The sequence below is a fragment of the Littorina saxatilis genome, linkage group LG17 (genome assembly GCF_037325665.1).
Source record: "Littorina saxatilis isolate snail1 linkage group LG17, US_GU_Lsax_2.0, whole genome shotgun sequence".
Lineage (NCBI taxonomy): Eukaryota > Metazoa > Mollusca > Gastropoda > Littorinimorpha > Littorinidae > Littorina > Littorina saxatilis.
In genome coordinates, this window is record NC_090261.1 from 37,548,397 (window position 1) to 37,575,097 (window position 26,701).

General features: G+C 38.5%; 1 protein-coding gene across 1 annotated transcript in view; it reads left to right on the forward strand.

Moving 5' to 3' along the window:
- The window catches only part of LOC138951807 (extended synaptotagmin-1-like), a 56,954-nt gene that overhangs the window by 19,479 nt on the left and 10,774 nt on the right, over positions 1–26,701 (forward strand). The window contains exons 6-24 of the mRNA XM_070323358.1: positions 114–200; positions 566–616; positions 1,088–1,215; positions 1,463–1,560; positions 2,035–2,156; positions 3,117–3,223; positions 3,517–3,600; positions 5,066–5,155; positions 5,888–6,023; positions 6,810–6,889; positions 13,025–13,090; positions 15,304–15,361; positions 15,969–16,031; positions 17,124–17,263; positions 18,095–18,181; positions 18,626–18,709; positions 22,336–22,395; positions 23,097–23,359; positions 23,737–23,789. Coding sequence (XP_070179459.1) covers positions 114–200; positions 566–616; positions 1,088–1,215; positions 1,463–1,560; positions 2,035–2,156; positions 3,117–3,223; positions 3,517–3,600; positions 5,066–5,155; positions 5,888–6,023; positions 6,810–6,889; positions 13,025–13,090; positions 15,304–15,361; positions 15,969–16,031; positions 17,124–17,263; positions 18,095–18,181; positions 18,626–18,709; positions 22,336–22,395; positions 23,097–23,359; positions 23,737–23,789 — 1,857 coding nt within the window. The remainder of the gene's footprint in view (positions 1–113; positions 201–565; positions 617–1,087; positions 1,216–1,462; positions 1,561–2,034; positions 2,157–3,116; positions 3,224–3,516; positions 3,601–5,065; positions 5,156–5,887; positions 6,024–6,809; positions 6,890–13,024; positions 13,091–15,303; positions 15,362–15,968; positions 16,032–17,123; positions 17,264–18,094; positions 18,182–18,625; positions 18,710–22,335; positions 22,396–23,096; positions 23,360–23,736; positions 23,790–26,701) is intronic.

Below are 26,701 nucleotides of genomic sequence, written 5' to 3' on the forward strand. Positions count from 1 at the left end.
CTAGCTGTTGTTTTAATGAAGCAAGAAGACATTTTACAGAGTAAAAAATCGAAGACCTGCAAAATAGATTGCACAGGAATTATAGCAAACATTTGTGCTTGTGATGTGTTCAGCGATGGTGGACCCAGCCTCACTGGACCTTACACTGGCCAAGGCAGGACCTGTGGAGATCTCGCGCAGGACACACAAACAGCCCACGGGTGAATATTGATTTTCTCATATTTGTAATTTAGTTTTATAAGCCCAGTTCTAGTATTAGAAATAGGGCTTGGTTTAGTCGACAGGATGAATGTAGTGTAACTGTAAGCATGCTGGATGCCTTGTATGGTTGTAGAACATTGAAGTTACTTTTTAAATTACTTTTGTATTTGTGGGAGTTAGCTGAGGGGTATGGTTAGTACAATACTCAGCTATAATGTGAAAATGGTCATTCTGAAAGTTCCTTCGGACCTCCCACACACCCACACCCTCTCCGATCATCCCATCCATCTCCTATTGCAGTGTCTGTATTTGTGTGCTTAAATCAGTATTCATGTATTTGATTTTGATTTGTTTTGCTTTCCAGCGCAAGGCGTTTTGACGATTCATGTCAAGGGCACACCACCAAAGGACCCAGGTAATTGTGTTTACTTGTATAGCAACATATCGGAGATAAAGATGATCTGTACTTACTGGTGCATGAAATGTGGGCACACTTGTTCTTCAGTCTTCAGGGGGCCCTGTAGCTCAGTGGGTAGAGCTCTTGACTTGTGATCCGCGGGTCACGGGTTCGAATCCCAGCAGGGACGGACACAGGACAAGTTTATGTGCCGACTCTGAGATGGTATCCATGTCCCACCCCCATGTCACTATTGTGGCATGTAAAAGATCTCGGCCATTCTGCCAGAACTGCAGGTGGTTGATTACACCTAAACACCCACTCATCTGAATAGTGCAACACTTGTTGCTGCCAGCTTTCCACTGGGAGGAAGCGCCCCAAATTTACCAGCAATGGGATGGATAAGTAATGAAAATAAAAAAACTTATTTTTTCTGTAGAAACAAAGAGTTCACAGCTGATTTTTGACCCATCCGCGTTTCTGTAACAGCTCCAGAGGATGTGAGATACACAGTGCTACGCATCGGTGACCGCAAGCGCCAAACCTACGAGGTCCCCGCCACAGAGGAGTGGGATGACGTCTGTACGTTCTTCATCTATAATCTGGCCAGGGAAGAGGTATGTATTTTGCCTTTTTATTTTTTAAATTTTTGTTTTAATCTTGAGCGTGGTTTGGGTTTTAGTTTTATGTTACAGAGAATACACTTGAAAACATGTTGTGCATGCCAAAGGGTTTGTCACTTGAAAGAAAGGATTGGTAGGTGGATTGGTCTTGTGGTCAAAATCATCACATACACTTACACAGTGAGATTCAGATGAAGTGAGATACACACATCCATTCAAGCAATATTGGTTGGTTTTGCAGATCTTGATAAAGAGCAAGTGCAAGCGTTTACTGACCAGCACAACTCTGGAACAGACCACAGTCAACCTGTCTTCATTTCCCTTCCAAGTCAAGAGTTTGTAAGTGTGTGTGTGTGTGTGTGTGTGTGTGTGTGTGTGTGTGTGTGTGTGTGTGTGTGTGTGTGTGTGCATGCGTCTGTGCATGCGTCTGTGCATGCGTCTGTGCATGCGTCTGTGCATCTGAGTGTGTTTGTTATTGTTGAGAGTGTGAGTATGAGAATGTCTTGTGTGAAGTCTTGTATGAGCACAAGCAGATAAATCAAGAGAAGAGCATTTGTTGCTGATATGTCTTTTTATGTGTTAGCTGAGGACTGGTGTACCTTTACATGCGCGTGTGCATCTGCTTTTCTGTGTTTTATGTTTATAAAGTAATGCAGATGACATTTTCAACATACGTTCATAACATGTCAACTGCAATGAAATGGATTCTGAACAGCCGTGCATGTTGTATCAATTACAAATTGAGTGTAAAGATAACAGCTAAATGTATAGCTATGCATTGAATGAAACAGCTGTTACACAACTGCATTACAGCGCTGAGAAGACAGTAGAAAACAAAGACGGGTCGCAACTCCAACTGAAGCTGCAGTACACAGCTCTCCCCGTCATCAACCTGGAGGCAGCAGAGGTGGAAAAACGCAAGAAGGTCACAGAAAGTACGTTTATCGTTTTGTATCAAGAGTCTATGTAATGGGGATATGGAGAATTTAGATGAGTGTTTGATGTAAGATTTTGAAGGGATACTTTTTTTCTTAATTCAGGTGTTCCGGTGTAAATTCTTTACTTACAAAAGATGGGATTTTTTGTTCTATTGCAGGCATTATTGTGTATAGTGCTTTAGATGTGGACCTTAGATTAAAGGCATATGTACTCGATGACTATACACGCTAATTGCTTTACCAACAGCTGGAGACATGCTAAATTAAGTTCCCTGCAAAATATTGTGGTCTAGGACCCCTTCAATGTTGAGATATGTTAATTTTCATTTTGATCTGGATCGTCCTATTTATAGATTTGGCAACACATGTAACGTTGATGCAAGGGAGCTAACACCGCGGCTTTGTTGACATCCTCACTTTTTCAGAGGCTAGAACAAGCTGTAATGCATGTATTATGGTCCGCGCATGGTGACATATCGTCATTATATGGTCTTATGGTGCGTTTGACATCGATTATGGGCAAACTACACTTTGTAAACACGGGAGCGCGTACATATGCCTTTAAAGGCTAGCATTGATTTAGCTGGTATTTACTGTGTAAAAGGGCTTTTTGGGTAAGTGTGTGTTGAAAATCAGCTTCATTGCATCCACCTTGTGTCAGCTTGGATGTAGAATTTGTATTCCTTTAGAAAAATGTGTTGTTAAAAAGTGACTATACAGCGGAACCCACCTTCTAAGACCTTAAACAAAATCTTAAAAAATCAGGTCTTAAGATTTAAAGAAGGAGGGAATCGTACAATGCGGGTAAACTTACAGGAATTGTGAACAGAAAATCTGAAAAAAGCAAGGTCTTGAAGAGGGATAAGTCATACATTGGGTGGTCTTAAAGCAGGGGTTCCATTGTATTCGTTATCGTCTACCCAATATAATACATTGTACCATTCTCTTATTCTCCAGGGGCAGGGGTGATGTATGTGTGTATCCACGGAGCGTCCAACGTGAAGGTAGCAGACAAGACTGGAGCGTCAGACCCCTACTGCGTTCTCTTCTGCAACAGGAGAAGGGTAGGCAGCAGAGTTACATTTTATGTTGCATTATAAGGGATGCTGGAGTTAAAAATTACAGTACCGTCATATCTCTATCTTTTTGTTACTATCTCTGTCATTCTTGCCTCCACCTTCTTTCTCCGAGTTTTTTTCTCTGTGTGTGTGCGTGTGTGTGTGTGCGTGGGTGTGCGTGGGTGGGTGGGTGCATGTGTCGTTCACTACTTGATTGTCGCACTCTTCAGGCCCCTTTGAACATTTTGTTCTGTCTTTGAACGATGTCAAATGTACAATGATAATATCATATTTTCCAGATACTTACAACGCCGTATGTACCAGCCACACGCAATCCACACTGGGAATCTTGGGTGGAGTTTTTCGTTGGAGACTTTACTGAGGTGATTTTTTGACTCACATGCGAAGCAAAAGTGAGTCTATGTACTCACCCGAGTCGTCCGTCCGTCCGGCCGTCCGGAAAACTTTAACGTTGGATATTTCTTGGACACTATTCAGTCTATCAGTACCAAATTTGGCAAGATGGTGTATGATGACAAGGCCCCAAAAAACATACATAGCATCTTGACCTTGCTTCAAGGTCAAGGTCGCAGGGGCCATAAATGTTGTCTAAAAACCAGCTATTTTTCACATTTTTCCCATTTTCTCTGAAGTTTTTGAGATTGAATACCTCACCTATATATGATATATAGGGCAAAGTAAGCCCCATCTTTTGATACCAGTTTGGTTTACCTTGCTTCAAGGTCAAGGTCACAGGAGCTCTTCAAAGTTGGATTGTATACATATTTTGAAGTGACCTTGACCCTGAACTATGGAAGATAACTGTTTCAAACTTAAAAATTATGTGGGGCACATGTTATGCTTTCATCATGAGACACATTTGGTCACATATGATCAAGGTCAAGGTCACTTTGACCCTTATGAAATGTGACCAAAATAAGGTAGTGAACCACTAAAAGTGACCATATCTCATGGTAGAAAGAGCCAATAAGCACCATTGTACTTCCTATGTCTTGAATTAACAGCTTTGTGTTGCATGACCTTGGATGACCTTGACCTTGGGTCAAGGTCACATGTATTTTGGTAGGAAAAATGTGTAAAGCAGTTCTTAGTGTATGATGTCATTGCTAGGTTTAGTTATTTGACCTTGACTCTGAAGGTCAAGGTCATGTAAAGGTCAAGGTCAAGCATGTGAGTCGTATGGGCTTTGCCCTTCTTGTTTAATTTATTTATTTATTTATATGGGAGATTTATATAGCGCTTGACGTTCTCTAAGCGCTTTACATATTAATTTCTGCCGTGTGAGATGGAATTTTTGTTACACAATATATCACGCATTCACATCGGCCAGTAAATCTAAAGCCATTACGGCGAATATTTACTTTTCACAGCCTATTATTCCAAGTCACACGGGTATTTGGTGGACATCGTTTATCTATGCCTATACAATTTTGCCAGGAAAGACCCTTTTGTCAATCGTGGGATCTTTAACGTGCACACCCCAATGTAGTTTAATTCAATTTTCTAATTTTAAGTTTTTATTTTAAAGCCCAATACAAACTATTTATGTTTTGTTTTGTGTGAATTAAAAAAGTTATGACTGTTTTGGGATAAAATTTAGTACATTTTTACTACATTATTGCTTTTTATACCCTTTGCCTCTAATGATGAAGTCAAGATAACTTAAGCAAATATTTCCAGGGATTGCTTTTTTTTCACATAAGTTTCATTCATAAAATCTCTACATCATCATTGATTTGAAGACTTCCTCTTAATTTTCTCATAATTTTTTCAAACATTGTTTTATGTACTGATGTATTTAACTTATTTACTATGCAACTTTTCCAGTGTACATACTCCTTCTTTGTGTTTGACTGGGACGGCAGCAACACCATTGATGATGATTTCCTTGGAATTGCTCATCTCTCTCTAAGCAAGGTAAGAGTCTGCTTAGTTTTGTACATGTTCATCAGTGTTCAGGTTTTTTTTTTCCTGGAGAAATGTGTGGCTATTGTTTGAAATCTGTTACCTTAGCTACCAACTGATGTACCGGTTTACTTCAGGTCTGTGCTTTAGTGAGATATGTTCTCCTTGCAGCTAAGAACAATAAAGTGCAACTGTGCTATGGTATTTTTGTGTGTTATCCTCATTCCTGGATGCAGACAACAACTAAAACACCCACACAAAAACAACAAAAAACACAACAACGCACACAGTAAAAATAAGAACAGAAATTGATAATACTTTTTGGGCAGCACAAGTTGAAGAAAGAAAACCAAAAAACACAATGCTATTCCAGTCTGTAGGAAATGTTCTTTTCAAACTGAAGCAGAAAAAGTGATTTTGAAGAACTAAGTGTGTCAAACTGAGTCATGATTTTGCGGATCATACATCTACTCAAAACGCATTGAAAAAAAGAAACATCGATAGACGATTTACAAACAGAGAAGCAAAGAAACACTGCTAAATGCATAAATGAGTTCAAGACCCGTCAATTTAAGACCGCACCCCCTCCCAGTGACAGACCTTGCTATTTTGTTAAAAAAGATTTTCTGTTCAAAAGCTGTGTACATTTATTTTCATTTTTCAGACCTTATTTACTTAAGTTTTTCAGGGTCTTAAACGAGAGGTTCAGTCATACAATTATAGGAAGAAATGACTGTTTTGCAGGATCAGACGGCCATGGTGAAACGTACACTGACGCTGGGCTACAACCGGCCTGAGGAGGGCTTCGTACCGGACAAGAAGTGCGGCCAGATCACCATCTCCTCCGTTTTCAGACCCGTGGCCTCTGTGGCCAAGTCAGGTTGGACAATTTTTTGGTGTTGAAAGTTATTTTCTGCACCAACACTCCCACTCCTCCACTGTTTTTTTCTCCAGACCCTTGTGGCCCGGTAGCTCAGTAGCTCAGATGGTAGGACACTTGACTTGTGATCCTATAGTCGCAGGTTCGAATCCGGGCCGGGACGGACACGGGTCAACTTTATGTGCAGATTCAGAGACGGTATCCATGTTCCAACCCGGCGTCACCACTGTGACACGTAAAAGATCTTGGTCATTCTGCCATAAGTGCAGGTGGCTGAATACACCTAAACACGCACACACCTGGGTAGCGCGACTCTGTTGCTGCTAGCTTTCCACTGGGAGGAAGCGACCCGAATTTCCCAGCGATGAGACAATAAAGTAATGAAAATGTAAATGAAAATGGAAAAAATGGATCCCACTCACTCATCCACTTCCCCTTTGTAACTCCCACTCCCCCTCCCTTTTCCTTCCTTTTCACAGTCAATTCCTCTCCTATACTTGTTATCTGTGTTCCCATTCTAATCTCCTTCCTACACCAAGAAATACCAGAAGACTTGGACTTTTTCTGTAGTGATCATTTTTGTGCAAATATTTATGTGACCATTTTATCCCTAAGATATGTGGGGCCACATGTCATCTTTGGTGGAATGTGTGTATGTTGAGTTTGGAGTGTTTTATTGGGGAGGGGGGGGGGGTGTCTTAAAAGGGGGTTTCACTGTAGCCCATTTTGTATCCTTAAATTAAATAGGTTTGGTAGCTGCTGCATGACAGTCTTGTGCTTTTACAGAACGCTTCCGTGACATCAAGACGAGTTCCAGGGCCGACGATTACTTGTACAAAGAAGATCTGATGTCTCCAGCTTCTGTGGTTAGTACACATTGATTGCATTCATCTGTCACTGGGTTTAGAATCTCAACATTTTCTGGTAGCTCTACGGTGTTCTAGTACACATTGATTGCATTCATCTGTCACTGGGTTTAGAATCTCAACATTTTCTGGTAGCTCTACGGTGTTCTAGTACACATTGATTGCATTCATCTGTCACTGGGTTTAGAATCTCAACATTTTCTGGTAGCTCTACGGTGTTCCAGTACACATTGATTGCATCCATCTGTCACTGGGTTTAGAATCTCAACGTTTTCTGGTAGCTCTACGGTGTTCCAGTACACATTGATTGCATCCATCTGTCACTGGGTTTAGAATCTCAACGTTTTCTGGTAGCTCTACGGTGTTCCAGTACACATTGATTGCATCCATCTGTCACTGGGTTTAGAATCTCAACGTTTTCTGGTAGCTCTACGGTGTTCTAGTACACATTGATTGCATTCATCTGTCACTGGGTTTAGAATCTCAACGTTTTCTGGTAGCTCTACGGTGTTCTAGTACACATTGATTGCATTCATCTGTCACTGGGTTTAGAATCTCAACGTTTTCTGGTAGCTCTACGATTTTCATTTTCCTTAAAACCTGGTTCTCACCAACTGCATCCCTTTTGGTTTCTGAACTTTAATTTCAAGGACTATTGATGAACTAGTAGTAGTTTCTGTGACTGTCTATTTTATTTTTAAGGATGCATTGTATTACTTTAAAGTTTGAATTAGATTTAATTTGAGTTCTCCTGTAGCCAAATGATAATAACACAGGTCTTTTTATTGCTACATTTTGATTAATCATATATTTTGTTTTGAGTTAATACCCACCAACTTAAATGTTAGTTGTGAGCTGTTTTGTGTGTTGAAACTAAATTGCACCAGTTTGTTGCCTTACTGACTGTTTGAAAGAGTCTGAAAATACAATGCATAATCATCTTCTCACACTGTTCTCATCCAAAAAGTTTTTCAAATGTCATCAAATGTTGTCAGCATAATTTCACTAAGTAGTCTTTCTTGTGCTAGCTATTGTTTTGTTTTTGCTTTAGTCTGATGTTACTATCGTGGAATTCATGATTCCATAGTTATTGTATTTGCCCTGTTATTGCCCTTGCGTGACATTGATTTTTAATTTTTTTAATTAATGACACTACTGCTTTCACTGAAAGCAATAAAGCAGATAGTCCTGAATAATCTTGGATTCTTCTGTGCTACTCAGTATTTTCTGTGCTGAATGCATGTAAGATGGAACATCAAAAATTGACTAAAAAAAAGAAATGTCTCCAGCTTGTTTTGTGTACATACAAAAAGTTGGTACATGGTGCTTGCATCCAGGAAAAGGGAAAAGCTTGCATATTTAGAGAATGATTCCTGACCCCTTTCACGTACCATTTGAAAATGCACAATGCTAGACAACATTATCATGCTTTAATGTTCTCATACCATGCATTTTTTTCTTTCTCATTGTAGATGAAGGTGAGTACCATTCATTCATTCAGTCTATTATTACATTTTTTTGCTGCCATACGCTATTCCCTTCTTCTTTTTTTTACAATCACTGTCATGCAACATAAACGTAGAGGTGCCTGCAAGAATGAAAAGGTGAGGGGAGGGGAGAGCGGAGCTGGGAGGGGGATCTGATGTGACTAAACATGTTTCATGTGCTTCCAGTGTTAAATTTGTCATGAGGACAAAGTTTAGCGTTATGCCATTGAGAGTACATTGCTAAGTTGTGAACAGTACTTTAAGCAGTGTATGTGCCTGTGTCTTATCTGTCTATCTGTCTGTCTGTGTCTGTATGTTGGTGTGTGTTGTGAAGATTGTGTCTTTGTTTACCACTATGGGTTGAGTTTTTTGACTCACATGCGAAGCAAAAGTGAGTCTATGTACTCACCCGAGTCGTCCGTCCGTCCGTCCGTCCGTCCGGACGTCCGGACGTCCGTCCGTCCGTCCGGAAAACTTTAACGTTGGATATTTCTTGGACACTATTCAGTCTATCAGTACCAAATTTGGCAAGATGGTGTATGATGACAAGGCCCCAAAAAACATACATAGCATCTTGACCTTGTTTCAAGGTCAAGGTCGCAGGGGCCATAAATGTTGCCTAAAAAACAGCTATTTTTTACATTTTTCCCATTTTCTCTGAAGTTTTTGAGATTCAATACCTCACCTATATATGATATATAGGGCAAAGTAAGCCCCATCTTTTGATACCAGTTTGGTTTACCTTGCTTCAAGGTCAAGGTCACAGGAGCTCTTCAAAGTTGGATTGTATACATATTTTGAAGTGACCTTGACCCTGAACTATGGAAGATAACTGTTTCAAACTTAAAAATTATGTGGGGCACATGTTATGCTTTCATCATGAGACACATTTGGTCACATATGATCAAGGTCAAGGTCACTTTGACCCTTATGAAATGTGACCAAAATAAGGTAGTGAACCACTAAAAGTGACCATATCTCATGGTAGAAAGAGCCAATAAGCACCATTGTACTTCCTATGTCTTGAATTAACAGCTTTGTGTTGCATGACCTTGGATGACCTTGACCTTGGGTCAAGGTCACATGTATTTTGGTTGGAAAAATGTGTAAAGCAGTTCTTAGTGTATGATGTCATTGCTAGGTTTAGTTATTTGACCATGTCAAGGTCAAGCATGTGAGTCGTATGGGCTTTGCCCTTCTTGTTAATGTGTATATCTGTACACACATACACACACTCTCTATCTCTCTTGAACTGTCAGAAAAGACATGAAAACTCCTTTCTGAATAAATGCTTCAGAGACATTGGGCACTGTTTCCCCGGGAAGAATATGATAATTGCATTGTGTTGTCTTCCAAAAAGTTGACAGATTTTAAAACTGACCCAGTAGCCTGCACCACCTGCAACTGTTTCTAATTTCTATCTCTATGCATGAAAAGAATGCCTGAAACTTTTTGAATCTACTGCTTTGCTGACAAGGAGGCAACAGTTTCTGTTGTTATTTGGAGCTTCTGTAGAAGTAAAATCATAACAAAGATCTTTCTCACTCTGGGCATGCAAACAGAAACAATTAAGCTGATTTGCACTTTGGGAGATTGTACAAATAAAAACAAGTCGCGTAAGGCGAAATTACTACATTTAGTCAAGCTGTCTAACTCACGGAATGAAACTGAACGCACTGAAGTTTTTCACCAAGACAGTACAGCTTCGTCAATCCCCACGAGAAGGAAATCGCTCACCTTCCACGTGCACAACGCAGTGAAATTAACACGCCAGAATAGCGCGGTAGCATATTGTGCTACGCAAGAAAGCGCGATTTTCTGTATTCTTGTTAACTTTCGGAGCTTGTTTTGAATACAACCTATCATATCTATATGTTTTTGGAATCAGGAAATGATAAAGAATAAGATGAAATAATTTTTGGATCGATTTCTTAAATTTTTATCGTAAGACTAATTAATCTAATTTTGTTAATTGTGATCACATTTAAGAGTAAACATGACATATGTATATATTTTTAGATTCAGAATATGATGAAGAATACGATGCAATCAATTTTAAATCTGTTTGCGAAAAATTGATTTTAATGACAACGTTAATGAGCAAACTCATTAATTGATTTTTAAGCCTACAAGCTGAAATGCAATACCAAAGTCCGGGCTTCGTCGAAGATTACTTGACCAAAATTTCAACCAATTTGGTTGAAAAATGAGAGCGTGACAGTGCCGCCTCAACTTTCACGAAAAGCCGGATATGACGTCATCAAAGCTATTTATCAAAAAAATGAAAAAAACGTCTGGAGATACCATACTCAGGATCTCTGATGTCAAGTTTCATGAAGATCGGTCCAGTAGTTTTCTCTGAATCGCTCTACACACACACACACAGACACACACAAACACATACACCACGACCCTCGTCTCGATTCCCCCCTCTACGTTAAAACATTTAGTCAGGACTAAATGTAATGAGACTAAAAATGTACCCCTTTCCAAACATAAAAATGAACAGACAAATGGGTTAGCTTTTGGGGAGCTTTGTTGAAACAAACATTTGCTTTAGAAAGCGTTTTAGACACAGATATAGGACTGAAATGGTTTGCTTCTTGAAACTGAAAATGAGACAAAGAGTAGAAGGGAAAATGAAAAATAGTTTTAACAGGAGGCTCTTTGAAGAGCTACATGTAATTTCAGACTATTTAGGTTTAACTTATCAATTACCTTATAAATGCACTGTCATGTTCTTGAAATAAGAAACATTGGATAATGTGCTGGTGGGTAATTTTGATCTTTGGCATAGATGTGCAGTTTGAGATCGTATTTAAAAGTATTTCTCTAGTGAGGCATATCTTGATTTAAGTATGTAGCAGCACTTAACTGAAATCTATTTATATCACTTTCAATTTTTTCACAAGACCCAGTACTAATGTAGAGATATAAATATCCATTTTTTGTATATTTTTCTTGGTGATTTTGTTTTGTCATCAGTAGTCATTTTTCCTTTTCATTTATAGGATTTAGTTAATGTCCTTCAATCTTACATTTAAATGTGCCATTTCTTAATCACTCTTTATATACAGAGCAGTGTTTGTTTGTTCTTCATTTACTTTATTTTGTTGCATGTTTTCATTATTGTTTAGTTTTTGTGCTGTCCTGAAGTGGTTGGTTGTCTTGTTTTTGTCCATACATTGATGCTTTGTCTGTTTTTGTGTTCTTGATAAGTTACTGTACCTTATGTTAAAACAGAAAGAGTTTTGATCTGTTAGATGCTACTGTATACTTTCAAGAGCAAGAAAATAGGGTGGGTTGGGCTCATGGCTGGAGGGGTGGTCAAGGGAGCAGGGAGGTGGGGTGGGGGGGGGGGGGGGGGGGGGGTGGGTAGATGATGTGTTGTGATTTGTTCATCTTATTTTCATTTTTGTTTTGTCTTTGTGAATATGGAATTTTGTGTAAGATACTTGAACTGCTGTGATTGCAAATTATTGATCACAGTGCAAAGTTGCAGCATTTATTTTTCATAAAGTATCTCAATCTTGACATTATAGCTTCATTGTGCATGATGTTTGCAATCATTGCGATAAGGCCAAAAAAAAATTGTCTGTTTAGGGTAACCCGACCGACCATATCGATTTGGCGCCGACCCAAAAACTTTTTTTTGATTTCAAAAAAAAAAATTAAAAAAAAGAGGTAAAAATGCTAAAAAGAGACATTTGGCGTTTCTTTCTCTCCCTTTCTCTCTGTTTTATTCATACGTTAGTTTTGAAACATGTATTCATCAAATATAAGAAGTGAATGTTCAGCCAACATAGCATTTACACACACACACACACACACACACACACACAAAAAAACCCTACCTACCTACCGACCCTACTTTTTTTGGTCATGTTACCCTAAACAGACCATTTTTTTTTTTGGCCTAAGCAAACAATCTACGCATGTGTAGAAGGAACTGCAAGGATTTACTGAACCATGAATTTGTGCACTATGGCCAAGCTGTTTTTATTTTTTATTTTTGTTTGTGTATGTGGTGCATGAAAATCATGCCAAATGTACAAATAATAACAACTTAGAACAAAGGAATGAGCTTTATAATGGGGCTTGAGCCTTTAACATTTGTTTTTGAGCCTTTAACATTTGTTTTAAGTAAAGTGCTAGTTTGCTGCCCCCCCCCCCCCCCCCCCTCCTCCAGCCCCCCTTCCCTCCCCCAAGGCATGCACTTGAATGTTTTGCACATTAGAAGGGTATGATGGGAGAAGCACTGTTAGTGCCTTTGTGATGGTCTGTCAATTTTTCTTTTATCATTCACGTTGCATGTGTTGTCTGTACAAACATTTCATCCACAAACATCTTGCTGTCTTTGAACACATCTTCAAATCATATTTTGCTGTTGCGCACAGTGAGTCAAAATGTTGACTGCCCCCTCCCCTGCTCTCCCCTCTTTTTGTCATTCATGTTTGCATGTGTTGTCTGTACAAAAGTCTCATACACAAACACCCTCATCTTCATGTCTTTGAAGTCATCTTCATGTCAAATTTGGCTGTTGTCATTCATAATTTGTATGTGTTGTCTGTACAAACATCTCATACACAAAGACCCAGATCTTCATGTGTTTGAAGTCATCTTCATGTCATATTTTGGTGTTGCGCAGAATGAGTCGAAATTTCGACTGCCCCCTTCCTACTTGGAGGACAAAGAAAACCACCACGAGCAATCGGTATCAGTTCAGTTTGAGTTTCTAGCTTAGCCCAAAGCCATGCTCCTTTTTTCAGCGCATGCTATATTTGTCCTGTCGTTGGCGTTTTTGTTGTTTCTGTTCTGTTCGAAGAAGAAAGATTTCCTTCCTTGGCTTTGAAGGGAAGTTTTTTTGTGTTGTTTCTGTGGCTTTTTGTGGGATTTCAAGTATCCAGTTTAAGATGGTAGTGTATAAATGCCATCAGAACTGTTGTTTGTACTATACTAGATTAGAAGTAATCAGAAAGTTTTACTGGATTATGTAAGTGTAAATGACATCATTCGCTGGAAGTTGTAAAGGATGATACTGTAATAAACTTTTAGGTCACTGAGTACAGCTTTAAATGTACAATAATTAACTCTCTAATATTTTGCTTAAAACTGCAGTGTTATTCTGTTCATTATATTTAAAGTCATTTTGTAACTTACCATTTTCACTGTGATTGTAAGTGAATAGACAAGGGAACTCAGATGTGTATATCATTTCACGAGGGAGAAGAGAAAGTCAGTGTCAGGAATTGATGAACCCAGAACTTTAATTGAGTAAAAGATGTTACATTCTTGAAAAGAATTTATCCTGGAATTAAGTTGAGTCAACCAACATTTTCTGAATCCATAGGCTGTAGGCCTACTCAGCGTCTGGGATCTTTACGTTCAGTTTGTTTATCATGTGGGTACGTTTGTATTTGACCACATTCTTCCAAGTTCAGTGGGTCTTTCGTGGTATCATGTTTTCTTTGTTGTCTTCTAATTTCTGTGAAGTGGTGATTATTAATTTTGTTGGTATATTTTCTGTAGTGTTTGTGAACGATGTTGAGCATGGAAATGACAGTGTGGCTATATTAAGCTGAATTCTTGGTCATCAACATCAGTTTCATTGTCTTTCATTTTGTATTAAATTGTTTCAACATTTTTATGGTTTGGAAAGATTTTAGTATAAATGTAGTACAGGTTTCAGTGGAATTTTTTTCTCAGTTTTGTAATACGACTTATTCTTTGCATGTAGGAAGGTTTTTGTCTTTTTTTTTTCAACCCATTTTTATTAGAGGCATGTGCATGCTGCCTCGTTGTCAGAGATCTCTCAAGTCATGATATTTAGTCAGAATTTGCATACTAACACATCATTGAGTAGCGAAGGATAGAGGCACAAAGATTGGTCGAAGCACTTAGATTGAGGGATGGTTCATTGTACTTGATATTTAGAATACAATGTACATGCATTTGCTGTTATGTAGATTTCACGTTGCACTTTTTATAAGCAGAGAGAGTAAATGTTAGTGATACCAAGTTTTGTACCTTTCATATTTACAGGGAATTTGTTTACACAGGAAATAATTTCAGTAATCGGTAGCTGTGTACACATATGTTTATGTTATAATCAAGGACTACTTCTCTTAGAAGGAGTACTTGGTTATAATCCATTTGACTCATGTGTTTCAGCTATCATAGTTTGCAAGCATTAACATTCAACAGCAAAGCTTGTTTTGCTTGTAGTTAACTTTTTCTTGAGCATTTCACCTGTTGATGCTTTCTTCCTGCTATTGGTAACATTTGACTGAATGTATCTATTTAATCATGGTGAATGACATTCTAATAGGTTCAGTGCACGCTCTGAAACTCTGATGCATGCAATCAAACCCACATGCACACATTCACACATCTGTGTACATATTGAGTTATTCTTGTACTTAATCATCGTATTTTATCATTTTACATTGTAATGAGTTCAATCTGCAGGAAACACATTACATTTGTCTGCATATACACTTAATGGCGGCATGCATGAATGACAATGATTGTATGTAAATGGTTTCACTCGTCTGGTGGCTTGTGAAATTATATGTACATAGACACCAACTTGATCACAGTGCGCTTATTTCTTTGGATTAGTTTGTGATGTTGCATGTAACAAAAGGAGTCATTTTCATATAGACCCCTTTAAAATGCTTAATTTGCTCTGAGGGCTAGAACATCATTCTTTGTATCAGGAAAAGTCTTTGTAATACTCCTCAGAACAGGGTTTTTAACAAACATAAATTTTTTAATGAACACGGTAGAAGTGAATACATGACTTAAGAAAATCTAGCCAATGATGGACCCTGATATGATGGAGGGCCAGACTTTATGCAGAGGGGTTATTTCCAAATTCCAGCTTGTAATGCTTGTCTGATGCTTGTCTGTTGCTTTATTTTACAGGGAGATGGCCATCGCTCCGTGGCAGCTGCAGCGGCTTACATGGATGACATTCTGGAAGGTGTGTCTGTCAAACATAATTCTGTATCATGCTTCCAGTGCTGCTCTAGTGTGTTTGATGTACATGTACAGTGGAACCCCCGTTTAAAGACCCCCAAAATTTGAGAAAATGAGGTCTTTAAAAGGGACGGAATTTTATAATGGAAGTAAATTTACAGAGGTTATGAACAGAGAATCTGAAAAAGTAAGTTCTTACAAAGGTCTTAAATCGGGGTGTGTGGCAGGAGCGGGAGGGGGGTTGTTGTATTTATAAAGGGGTCCCACCCTACCGGCGACGTGAAAGACATACACAACTGAATATTAATGAATAAAACTTTACTTAAATTTGTTTTTGTGTGTGCATTTGTAATATTCTTCTTTTTCTTGTCGATCACACTAGTTATACTGTCAGCCCGGACAGCGAGACGAATGATGCCGTCTTTGCATTTGTAATAAATGGTGTACTGTACATGGTAGATTGGTTTGATTTGGCTGGTATTTCTATGGGGGCATTATTGTGTACACCCACGAATCCTGTTTCATTGCTGATCTTAATATATTGCTCAAATGTGTGCAATGACATTGCTTTCATTGGAGGTTTAATTAACTGTGATTTTTATTTTCTTCAGACAAACTGATAGCGGAGCTGACTATCATGCAAGGAAAGGACATGGTTGCCATGGACAGGAATGGTCAGTTATTTGACATTCAGTACTGTCCAATCATGGGGTCATTTTTGGTACTGTAGATCATTACAGCTACTGCAGCTGTCCCTCTAATGTGACCTTTGAAAATCGCAGAAAAATATATCTAAGGGAAGGATAGTTAAATGGAGGTATTAATGTTGTACAGACTTTAATAAAAATCCAGTTGGAGAAAAGAAGGTGGTGAAATTCTTAATACATCGTATGGGATTGAAGTGCACATTTTGGTATCATTCTTCAAAGCTTTTTTTTCATACTCTCAGGGTTCGTACAGAGTCCTTGAACCCTGGAAAACTCCTTGAAAATTGGAAAACCTTTTCCAGGCCTTGAAAAGTGCTTGAAAATAGAGTTTTGTTAAATAGTCATTGAAAAGTACTTGATTTTTCCAAATTGTTGCCTATACATTTCGTCAGCAGCTTGTCTTATTTAAAAAAAAAATGCAACCCCCTTTTTTTTCGTCAAATACAGTACACACATTTTGGGAGAATAAAAGATCGAGTGAAAACAAAAGCAGACGAACTAACTATTACTAGTTACCTGTAGTTGCTTCCCTTCCTGAAGGTAAGCTTGGTGCTTTGCATTAATTTGGGGAAAATCATGTCCTTGAAAGGCATTTATTTGGTCCTGGAAATGTCCTTGAAAACTCCTTGAATTGTATCAGCTCTGCCCTGCAGGAACCCTGTACTCTCAACTAAAATACTGACTCCAGATTTCATTCTCCTTTATAATGTAACAGTCAACTCAGATAATGATTCTACAGTCTGCATTGAATCGAATCGACTTCTTGACCTGGATAACTCTTAAATGTCTGGGCTGCTTAAAGCTATTTACTTGATAAGTTTCAACCTTTAGGCAGATTTCAACGATCCATTCAATAACTTTCAAATGTTTGTGACGGTTTCAACGATCCATTCAATAAATTTCAAACTTCTTCTTCTTTGTTCATGGGCTGCAACTCCCACAGCTTTTACCTGTATGATTGTTTTTACCCCACCATTTTAGACAGCCATACGCTGGGGAAAATAAATTTTAAACATTTGTGTATATGATCCATTCAATAAGTTTCAAATGTTCGTGCAGGTTTCAGCGACCCATTCTGCATTGTGTCCATGGACGGCAAGAAGGTGTTCACCACCTCTGTGAAGAAGAAGACCCTGTTTCCCAAGTGGAATGAGATCGTTACCCTGGAGATGAAGAACGAGGGCTCCTTGATGACCATTGTGAGTTTTGGGTGCAACTGTACTCGGTATCTTATTTTGTTGTGTGACCTTTTGTTTTCTCTTTACTCATTTAATCCCAGTATCTTTCCTGGACATGGTCTCCCACAGACAAAGAGACATGCACAGACACACAACCACAGACACACACACACACACACACAGACAGACACACACACACACACACAGACAAACAGACAGACACACACACACACACACACAGACAGACACACACACACATGCACCCACACACACACACACACACACACACACACACACACACACACACACACACACACACGCGCGCGCGCGCGCACATGTACACCCACACTCTGTCTCTTGAAAAAGAATATTGAGGTTATAAAAGACTTTTTTTGAATGTTTTGAAATGGAGATAAACTTAATGGCTTTCTGAAGTCTGAAAATGAGAGGGACTTAATTAAAATGGGTGTATTGATTTTAGTTTCAAACACATTCTAGCTGCTTACATCAATGTTTTGATTTTGTCAATTCAGCAGCAAAGTTTAAGTGGTTGGTTATAGCAATTTTTCTTGTCAATTAATTGTAGATAAGGATTTACTGAATTACTTTTTGAATCTGTGGCAAAGATATGTGCATTATCAAATACCTCATAGTCTGTGTTTTACTTTGGGGGATGAAGATGGACAAAATGTTACTTCTTTTTGTGTGTGTGTGTGTGGGGGGGGGGATGGGGATGGGAGGGGCGTTTGAGAAGTGCAAGTCCTTCTACTGTGTTTTGCCCAGATACATGTTGTGTTACACCTTGTTTGAATTGATAGATCTGCTTGTATTACTGCTGATTTTGTTTTTCAGGATGTTTTCGACAAGGACATGATTTCCAAAGACTTCATGGGCAAGGTCACCTTGACAGCTGAGAAACTCAAAGAGCTCTCTCTGAAGGTGAAGGTTGTTTTCAGCCGTTTGAGTTGACTCATCTTCCTTTCATTTTTGCTTTAGTGTACCTTTTGTATGCCACAGTTTCTAACACTGTGATTATTGGAGATTTGGTCTTGATAAGGTTTTGTTGCACGAACTAAGAGGAATATTTGTAGAAAGTGTGCTGCTCATGAACAATAAAAGGATCATGAAGAGCTGCAGTGAAACAATTACGCAGCAATAGAAGTAAGAACACAAAGTGGAAAAATCACACACAAAAACGATCAAAGGCTTATAACTCAGGCAGCTATGCAGGGAAGAACTGAAAAAATTGGGAGAGGAAAGGAAAGGATTTGAAAGCCAGAAAAAAAGATTGGGAAAACAGCAGACAGAGATCAGTATAATTCTAAACTTTTAGACTTTAATTGTAAATAATTATTGACCAATGTACACCATCCAATTTTGCAGGGAGGTGCAGATTGGATTCCGTTGGAGAGGACCAAGACGGGCAAACTGCAACTGAAATGTAACGTCATCTCCAAAGATATGCTGGTGAGTTTGCTCTCTAAAGTTGTATCCTAGGCTTGGATAGTATATGCCATAAAAAATAATTAACTTTTCCTTAGCTTATTGTCTCCCAGGTACGGATATATCCGTACCCACTCATATGGCTCTATCTGACCTGGTACGGATATTCTGTACACACAGTCACTTTAGTCGCTTCCTGTAACGTCGATCTAACGCCTGCATTCCATCGTGTAGATACACAGTTTCTACACAGTTACTACAATTCTGAGTGACCTGCTGCAGCACAGCTGGTCTCGGCTAAAAACAACTTGGTCAACATAGGTGGGGTAGAAAGTGTTAGTCAGCTTGCAAAACATAATGAAGCAATAAATCAGTGCAAATCAGGTTTTAGCGCTTGATGTCTGCTGTACCTGTATGAGGGTACACGGTTCATTTGTTCCTGTCCTTGATTAATATACAAACATATATATGGGTGCGTCTCAGAAACTGATCCTTTTGTGTGTACCATAATCAAATTAGCCCACAATTGAAACATACTGAATTTTAAATCATGATATTGGTATTTTTGAGAAGTAAAATGAATAAAGAAATAGTACAAACAAAACTGAGTATTTTGCATGATTATTATGAAGGTTGTTTTGCGAAAGAAATGATTGGATGCGTGAAAAATGGAGGTCTGATCTGTGACATGAACCATCAACTAGTTTTGCACCTCACTACAAGAATCGTTTAGAATGTCCAAGGACTGCTATTCTTGTTATGTGTGTTTGGTTTAAGTGTACTTGACAGTTGAAATGTTATTTTGTCCACAGAATTGTTTTTTTAAACGAAATTAATCGCTTGAAAGTTTGCCATCACTGTCGTAACATAGGTTTCCACACGCGTGCAACAGCAACAAGTCCTAAATTTGAACTTTAGAATTTGCATATTCATCTTCAACACGATCTTGACATGAAAGGGCATAGAAAATCGCTACGCTAAATGTTATTTAAGTATTATTTTCTCAAAATTGCATCTGCAAACTAAGTTGAAAGTTGCGCAATAAGACATGCTTCTTCAAAATTCAGTTACGATGGTGAACGGTTTTGCAAATAATGTTCAGAGTTTTGAAGAAAGATTAGAACTATTTTGCGCGTAGTGACTTAGAGGTGCGGGTGACTACGCATGCGCAGTTACAGAGAGAAATAGTTCAGCTTCCAGCAGCGAAGAAAGATTTCGAGAATGTTTCCGAAATCTGTGATTTTGTTACGACAGTGATCAACACCCAAGGTTCTTGAGAAAAGGTGAGTTTTTGCTGCTATGATATTCTATGAAGTGAAAAATTAGGCTAAACATTTGTTAATAATAGTTTTTCTTTCGATTTCACCTAGTCAAAACTTGACTAAATGTTTTAACATAGAGGGGGAATCGAAACGAGGGTCGTGGTGTCTGTGCGTGTGTGTGTGTGTAGAGCGATTCAGACTAAATTACTTGACCGATCTTTATGAAATTTGACATGAGAGTTCCTGGGTATGATATCCCCGGACGTTTTTTTCTTTTTTTTCGACAAATACTTTTGATGACGTCATATCCGACTTTTTGTAAAAGTTGAGGCGGCACTGTCACACCCTCATTTTTCAATTAAATTGATTGAAATTTTTGCAAAGCAATCTTCGACGAAGGCCGGACTTCGGTATTGCATTTCAGCTTGGTGGCTTAAAGATTAATTAATGACTTTGGCCATTAAAAATCTGAAAATTGTAATAATTTTTTTTTTTAATATAAAACGATCTACATTTACGTTCATCTTATTTTAAATCATTTCCTGATTCCAAAAACATATAAATATCTTATATTTGGATTAAAAACAAGCTCTGAAAATTAAAAATATAAAAAATTATGATCAAAATTAAATTTCCGAAATCCATTTAAAGGAACGGTAAGTGTCAATGTTTTCTTTAATTGTAAAAGTTGTATGTTCAATGGAATGGTAAGTCTGAACAAAATAGTTACTTTATTTTGTTTTTAGCCAGTGAATGTGGATGCATCAAAATCTTGATAGACATTAAACAAATTCATGTTAGTGAAACTAGTACACATATTGCATCAATCTTTAGTTGAAATCGCAGGTACTTGCATGTTTCAGGTGCAAGAGATTCGACCTCATGAACTGGTGGTAACGTTCCTTCGAAGGAAACCGGAGGGGAACTACTATTGCTTTCCAGGGATCGATGATATTTCCTTAGTCCCTACATCTGATGCAACCATGATTCGTGACCCCACCTTCAATGCCAGGGGGCATTATTTCTTTTAAAATAAATTAATTAACTGCAAGTGGCAACTGTTCTATATGTTACCAATGCCTTTGGTTTATTGTCTTAACAATTGAATGAACCACTTTTGAACATTTGCATTCTTCATGTCAAACCTTATAATACATGTCTGGTTGTTCGTTTCCGAGTTACGTCGGTGATGAACTTTTCATTAATGTTTCTCTTTTTTGGGGCAAAGTTTGCTTGATTTTGTCCAGCTTTTTTTCTTTCTGTTCCTGTTTTAGTGTTTGGCATTTTACCTAAGAAGAATCTGGTTGCAAAATCAGCTTCATTTAGTAAAGTTTGTGGGAAAAAGCATAACCGTTTCTTTGTTACAAAAGTGATGTTTCCATGTTACATCGGTGACCATTTTGCATTCTTTTGGGATAACTTTCTAACATTTTGTCTTAGAGCAACAAATCTTTGTATATATGCTATTGTGAAGGTTAAATGTCAATAAGACTGAATGAATGTCATGTATCAACATGTTCTGATCAGGATATCATTAATTAATTTTCATTTTTGTATTGAAATTTTGACGAATGCATGGAACTTTGAAAAAAACATTATTTTGTTGTTTGCATGTAGTCATTTCATATTGAACTCTATAATGGCTTGTGATTCAACAATAATAACTGAATAAAAGTCGTTTTCAGCCTTATAAATGCAGTTTTTTTGTCTTTTATTGTTTCCATGTTACACGGGTGATTTTGCACACATGGTCCAAATAATGCTCAATATATGGCAAACTAAAGGCAATGTTATATTTTTTCTTGTTTAAACTGAAAAGGTACACCCTGAGAAGTGTGTAAATAGTATTATCAAAGTTTTCTGGGAAGATTTTACTTTTGGTGATAATGTCACAAACAGAGGACGAGATTCTGAGACGCACCCATATATGCTTTCTGGTGAAAATAGCAAGTCAGCCTTAAATGAAATTCAAAAGGAAAACACAGAAACCAAGAACATTCCATGCATCAAACTGACCATCTAGGATGGCAGATTTTGTCAGAAAAATAATGAACAAGTATAGGGTTATTGTTCGCAAGATAAGGCAAACATGCATGTTCAATGACTTTATTGTTATTTACGTTGCTAGCAAGATTAGTTTGACTTGCCTCGGTATGAGATACATGGGTGGGATTCTTCCGGTATATGCCGGAAATCCGGATTCGTAATGTCTGTGGTGACGTTATTTTGGTTGTTAATTATACAAATCCTTCAGCGTCTGGGGGCCCCCAGACCCCCCCCCCCCCCCCCCCCCCCCCCTTAAAATTCTTCAGGATTCATGACATTTTTTAGTCCCACCCATGGAGATATCATGCAATGACTGATGTTTGGTTTACATTTTATTTGCAGAAGAGTGGTGCAGGTTCCCCAGACGGTGATGTGTTTGATCCCCCAGAAAACACAAGAAAGGTTTAAATTTTGTTTGGTTCCCTTGAAAAAAGTAATGCTTAAAGTGGAAGTTAAGCATAATATGGTATGTTTACGTTTGCTTCTTTTCTTCCAATTCATAATCAAAATATCCGTGTCCCCAGTCCTCAGAAAGACGCAGGAAGGCGAAGAACGAGCACAGGCGGTGTAAGAGTAAGCGTGCACAAAGAACGAGAGTTGGGACTGTAGCCAAAAAGATGGGCGCTGTGGCGGGGTGGTAAGACGTCGGCCTCTTAATCGGAAGGTCGAGGGTTCGAATCCCAGCTGCGGCCGCCTGGTGGGTTAAGTGTGGAGATTTTTCCGATCTCCCAGGTCAACTTATGTGCAGACCTGCTAGTGGCTTATCCCCCTTCGTGTGTACACGCAAGCACAAGACCAAGTGCGCACGGAAAAGATCCTGTAATCCATGTCAGAGTTCGGTGGGTTATAGAAACACAAAAATACCCAGCATGCTTCCTCCGAAAGCGGTGTATGGCTGCCTAAATGGCGGGGTAAAAACGGTCATACACGTAAAATTCCACTCGTGCAAATTCACGAGTGTATGTGGGAGTTTCAGCCCACGAACGCAGAAGAAGTAGCCAAAAAGTTATAAAAAAAAATTACGAGTAAAAAGCTTTCTGTAAAATATATCGAAAGCCCATGATTGAACCTGCTGCCTTCAGCTTGTGTTTTTTTCCTCATAGGCTTCTATCCCAGCCATGGTTCTCGACAGCACCCACCTCTCCTCCTCCGTCAACTCCAGCTACACTTCACCGCCCAGGGGCAAAAACAATGAGTCCCTGTCCCCCTTCGGTTCAACACAGCTTCGGCGCTCAGCGTCTGACGTGAACGTGGACAAATCTGTGAAGGAAGATCACCCAGACGGAAACGAAAGGTACAACTCATTACCCCGACGTGGCTCGCCTGACCGAAGGAGAAGTGCACCTGCTATGAAACAAACACTTTCGTAAGTGCTTTTCAGGTGTAAAGGGTGGGGGCAAATGGTGCGAGTATCTTTGGCGGGTTCACGGATTGGGGGGGGGGGGGGGGGGGGGGGGGGGGGTATACAAAGGGGTCAGGGGATGGAGGTTTGGAGATGTACTGCTGTGTGTTAGGGATGGAGTAGTTGTGTTTGTGTCTCTGTGTTGCATATTGATATAATCAGTTGTTTGGGCTCGTTCGTGTGCCTGCATTTTCTGAGACACATAGGTGTCAGAGAAAGAAGATTTGCACGTGTATCTTCTTTTGATTTATCTTGATTGATTGATTGATTGATTATTTCATGTTGATTGATTGATTGATTGATTATTTTATGATTAATAAAAAAAACCATGTGTGTTCCAGGGTGAACTCAGTGAACGTGTACCCAAAAGATCGATCAGACACTGCATCTATCAGTAAGTGGTGTCCGTCTTTTTTCTCTAGTCTGACTGGGATGATTATTATTTCTATTAGAACCCATCTTTTTCTACTTGTCAGTTCACTGCAGTGTCACTGTTTGCTTCTTGTACATAGATAATTTCTTTCCTAATTTGTGCTAGGAGTACCCCAACCTTCCTAAAATGAATCTTGTTTTAATTGCATGCGCTCACAACTTGTAGTTTAAGATCTATTACTCTTTTGGCTGCAAACCCAAAGCTTCAACTCGTGATAAAACATGCATGCTTGAACTGTCTGTTTTATCTGAAGGAAACTAACTAATACATGTAACGTAATACTCTTGCATGCTGGCTCCAGATTTTTCTTCAGCTTTAACTCATTGAACTGCTCTTTTTTAGTTTGATAGTCATGGAGGAGGAATGTTGCTTGGCAGGTGCTTGAACTTTGAGAGGTAGCCTTTATGAAAAATATGTGGACAAACTGAACATGAAAGTATCATTAGAAATGTTCAACAGAATGGCAAAAATATGCTTAGTTTTAAAACACAAACAGTCTGAGCAGGGCTTTTATAGTGGAATCCCCCTTGAAAGACCTATGCTAAATCTGGAAAAAAAAGTTAGGTTTTAAATGAGATGGAGTTTTAAAATGGAAGTATATTCTTCACCTCACGAAGAGGTTACTGTTGAAATGTGAATAATAATGCTTTTTGACTCACATGCGAAGCAAAAGTGAGTCTATGTACTCACCCGAGTCGTCCGTCCCGGCGTCCGTCCGGAAAACTTTAACGTTGGATATTTCTTGGACACTATTAAGTCTATCAACACCTGATGTGGCCTGATGGTGTATGGTTACAAGATCTCAAAAAACATGTGCGGCAACTTGACCTCACTTCAAGTTCAAGGTCACAGGGGCCGTAATTGTTGTCTTAAAAACGACCATTTTTCACATTTTCGCATTTTTTTCTGAAGTTATCAAGAATGGCAACCTTAGCTATGTATGCTATACAGGGCAATGTAAGCCCTATCTTTGGACACCAGTTTGGTTGACCTTGCTTCAAGGTCAAGGTCGCAAGGGTCCTTTAAAGTTGGATTGTATACATATTTTGAAGTGACCTTGACCCTGAGCTATGGAAGATAACTGTTTCAAACTTAAAAATTATGTGGGGCACATGTTATGCTTTCATCATGAGACACATTTGGTCACATATGATCAAGGTCAAGGTCACTTTGACCCTTATGAAATGTGACCAAAATAAGGTAGTGAACCACTAAAAGTGACCCTATCTCATGTTAGAAAGAGCCAATAAGCACCATTGTACTTCCTATGTCTTGAATTAACAGCTTTGTGTTGCATGACCTTGGATGACCTTGACCTTGGGTCAAGGTCACATGTATTTTGGTAGGAAAAATGTGTAAAGCAGTTCTTAGTGTATGATGTCATTGCTAGGTTTAGTTATTTGACCTTGACCCTGAAGGTCAAGGTCATGTAAAGGTCAAGGTCAAGCATGTGAGTCGTATGGGCTTTGCCCTTCTTGTTTTTAATAGAAGGATACAAAAGCAAATACCAATCACAAGTTTTATCGTCAAATATGAAATAACCAATATTTGAGCAACAGAAACGCCAACTTAAACCACCAGACAATGTTTGTAAAGTTGAGTTGTGCCTTTAACCCAGTCCTCCTTGTGGATGCAATTACTATTCAAGAAAATTTGAAAAAATTGTTCACTTCTTTTTCTGATCTTCTTGGCAGATGGCAGAAGTGAGTGTTACTTTTTTAAGGGGGTACAGAGGTCAAGTATACACCAGTTTTTATCATGCTGTTCTGCATTTGATCTGAGAATTTTGGGTATACTGATTCACTGGCATTTTGTGGATTTAAATGTTTGTGTATTTTGAGGATTTATGGGGTTTACACCTGATGTCATGTTCTGATTTGTTTAATCTTTTCTACTAATTAGCATGTTTTATATTTTATCGTAGATTTTTGTTGTTGCTTGTAGTTGATTGCAACATGCGTTATTGACAGTACAGTGATACATGCGGTGTGAGGCCCCTCCGATGAGAGGACATCTCCAAAATAAAGGACACATTCTGTTATCCCTTTGTCTATAAGTGAACTTGACTGAAATCACTTAAGGATACCTGCATTATAGGGATACTTTATGGTTGGTCCTATGAGTGTTCTTTCATCACAGGCACCACTGTGATTTGTAGGTGTTCCTGTTTGGTGAATGTGCAGTTCAGTTTTTTGGATTCGCTTACATTGAGTCTTTGTTTATGTCATTCCAAGTTTTTGTTCACTCTTTGAGTAAACCAGTTTCCCCGGTAGTTTTTGTTTTATCTCTTGCATATTCTTTTGGCATGATTTTTACAGTAACATTATTTTGATTTACTCACCTAATGTCAGTTAATTGTTATAATATTAATCATCATCATCATCATCATCATCATCATCATCATCATCATCATCATCATCATCATAAATAGCTTTGTAGGGCTGACTGTGAAGCATTTACAATTTTTTTCTGAATAATCAAACTAAACGTCATGCTTCTGTCAAACTTTCCAGTACCTAGAAAAAGGGTTAGGGTTAGTTATGCCTTAACTAAGAACTCACAGTGCATCTAATTTTTCTCAAAAAAGAAGATTATGGCCAAGCGTGTGAATGAGCAATTAAAATGTAGCTTAGGTATTAGTTTTGTCAAACTGCGATTGTAACCTTGTCTTCTCTAAACAACAACTTCTTTCAAATGACAAGGACTTTAATTTATCAAAAAAGGGAAATGATAGCAGCATGCACACAAACTTTCTTTTAGGCCAAAAAGAAAAACATGTCAGTTTCCGGTAACCCGACCGACCCTATTTTTAAGCGCCGACCCTAAAGGGTTTTTTCGCTTTTTGCACCAAAAAAAACCAACCATAATTATAT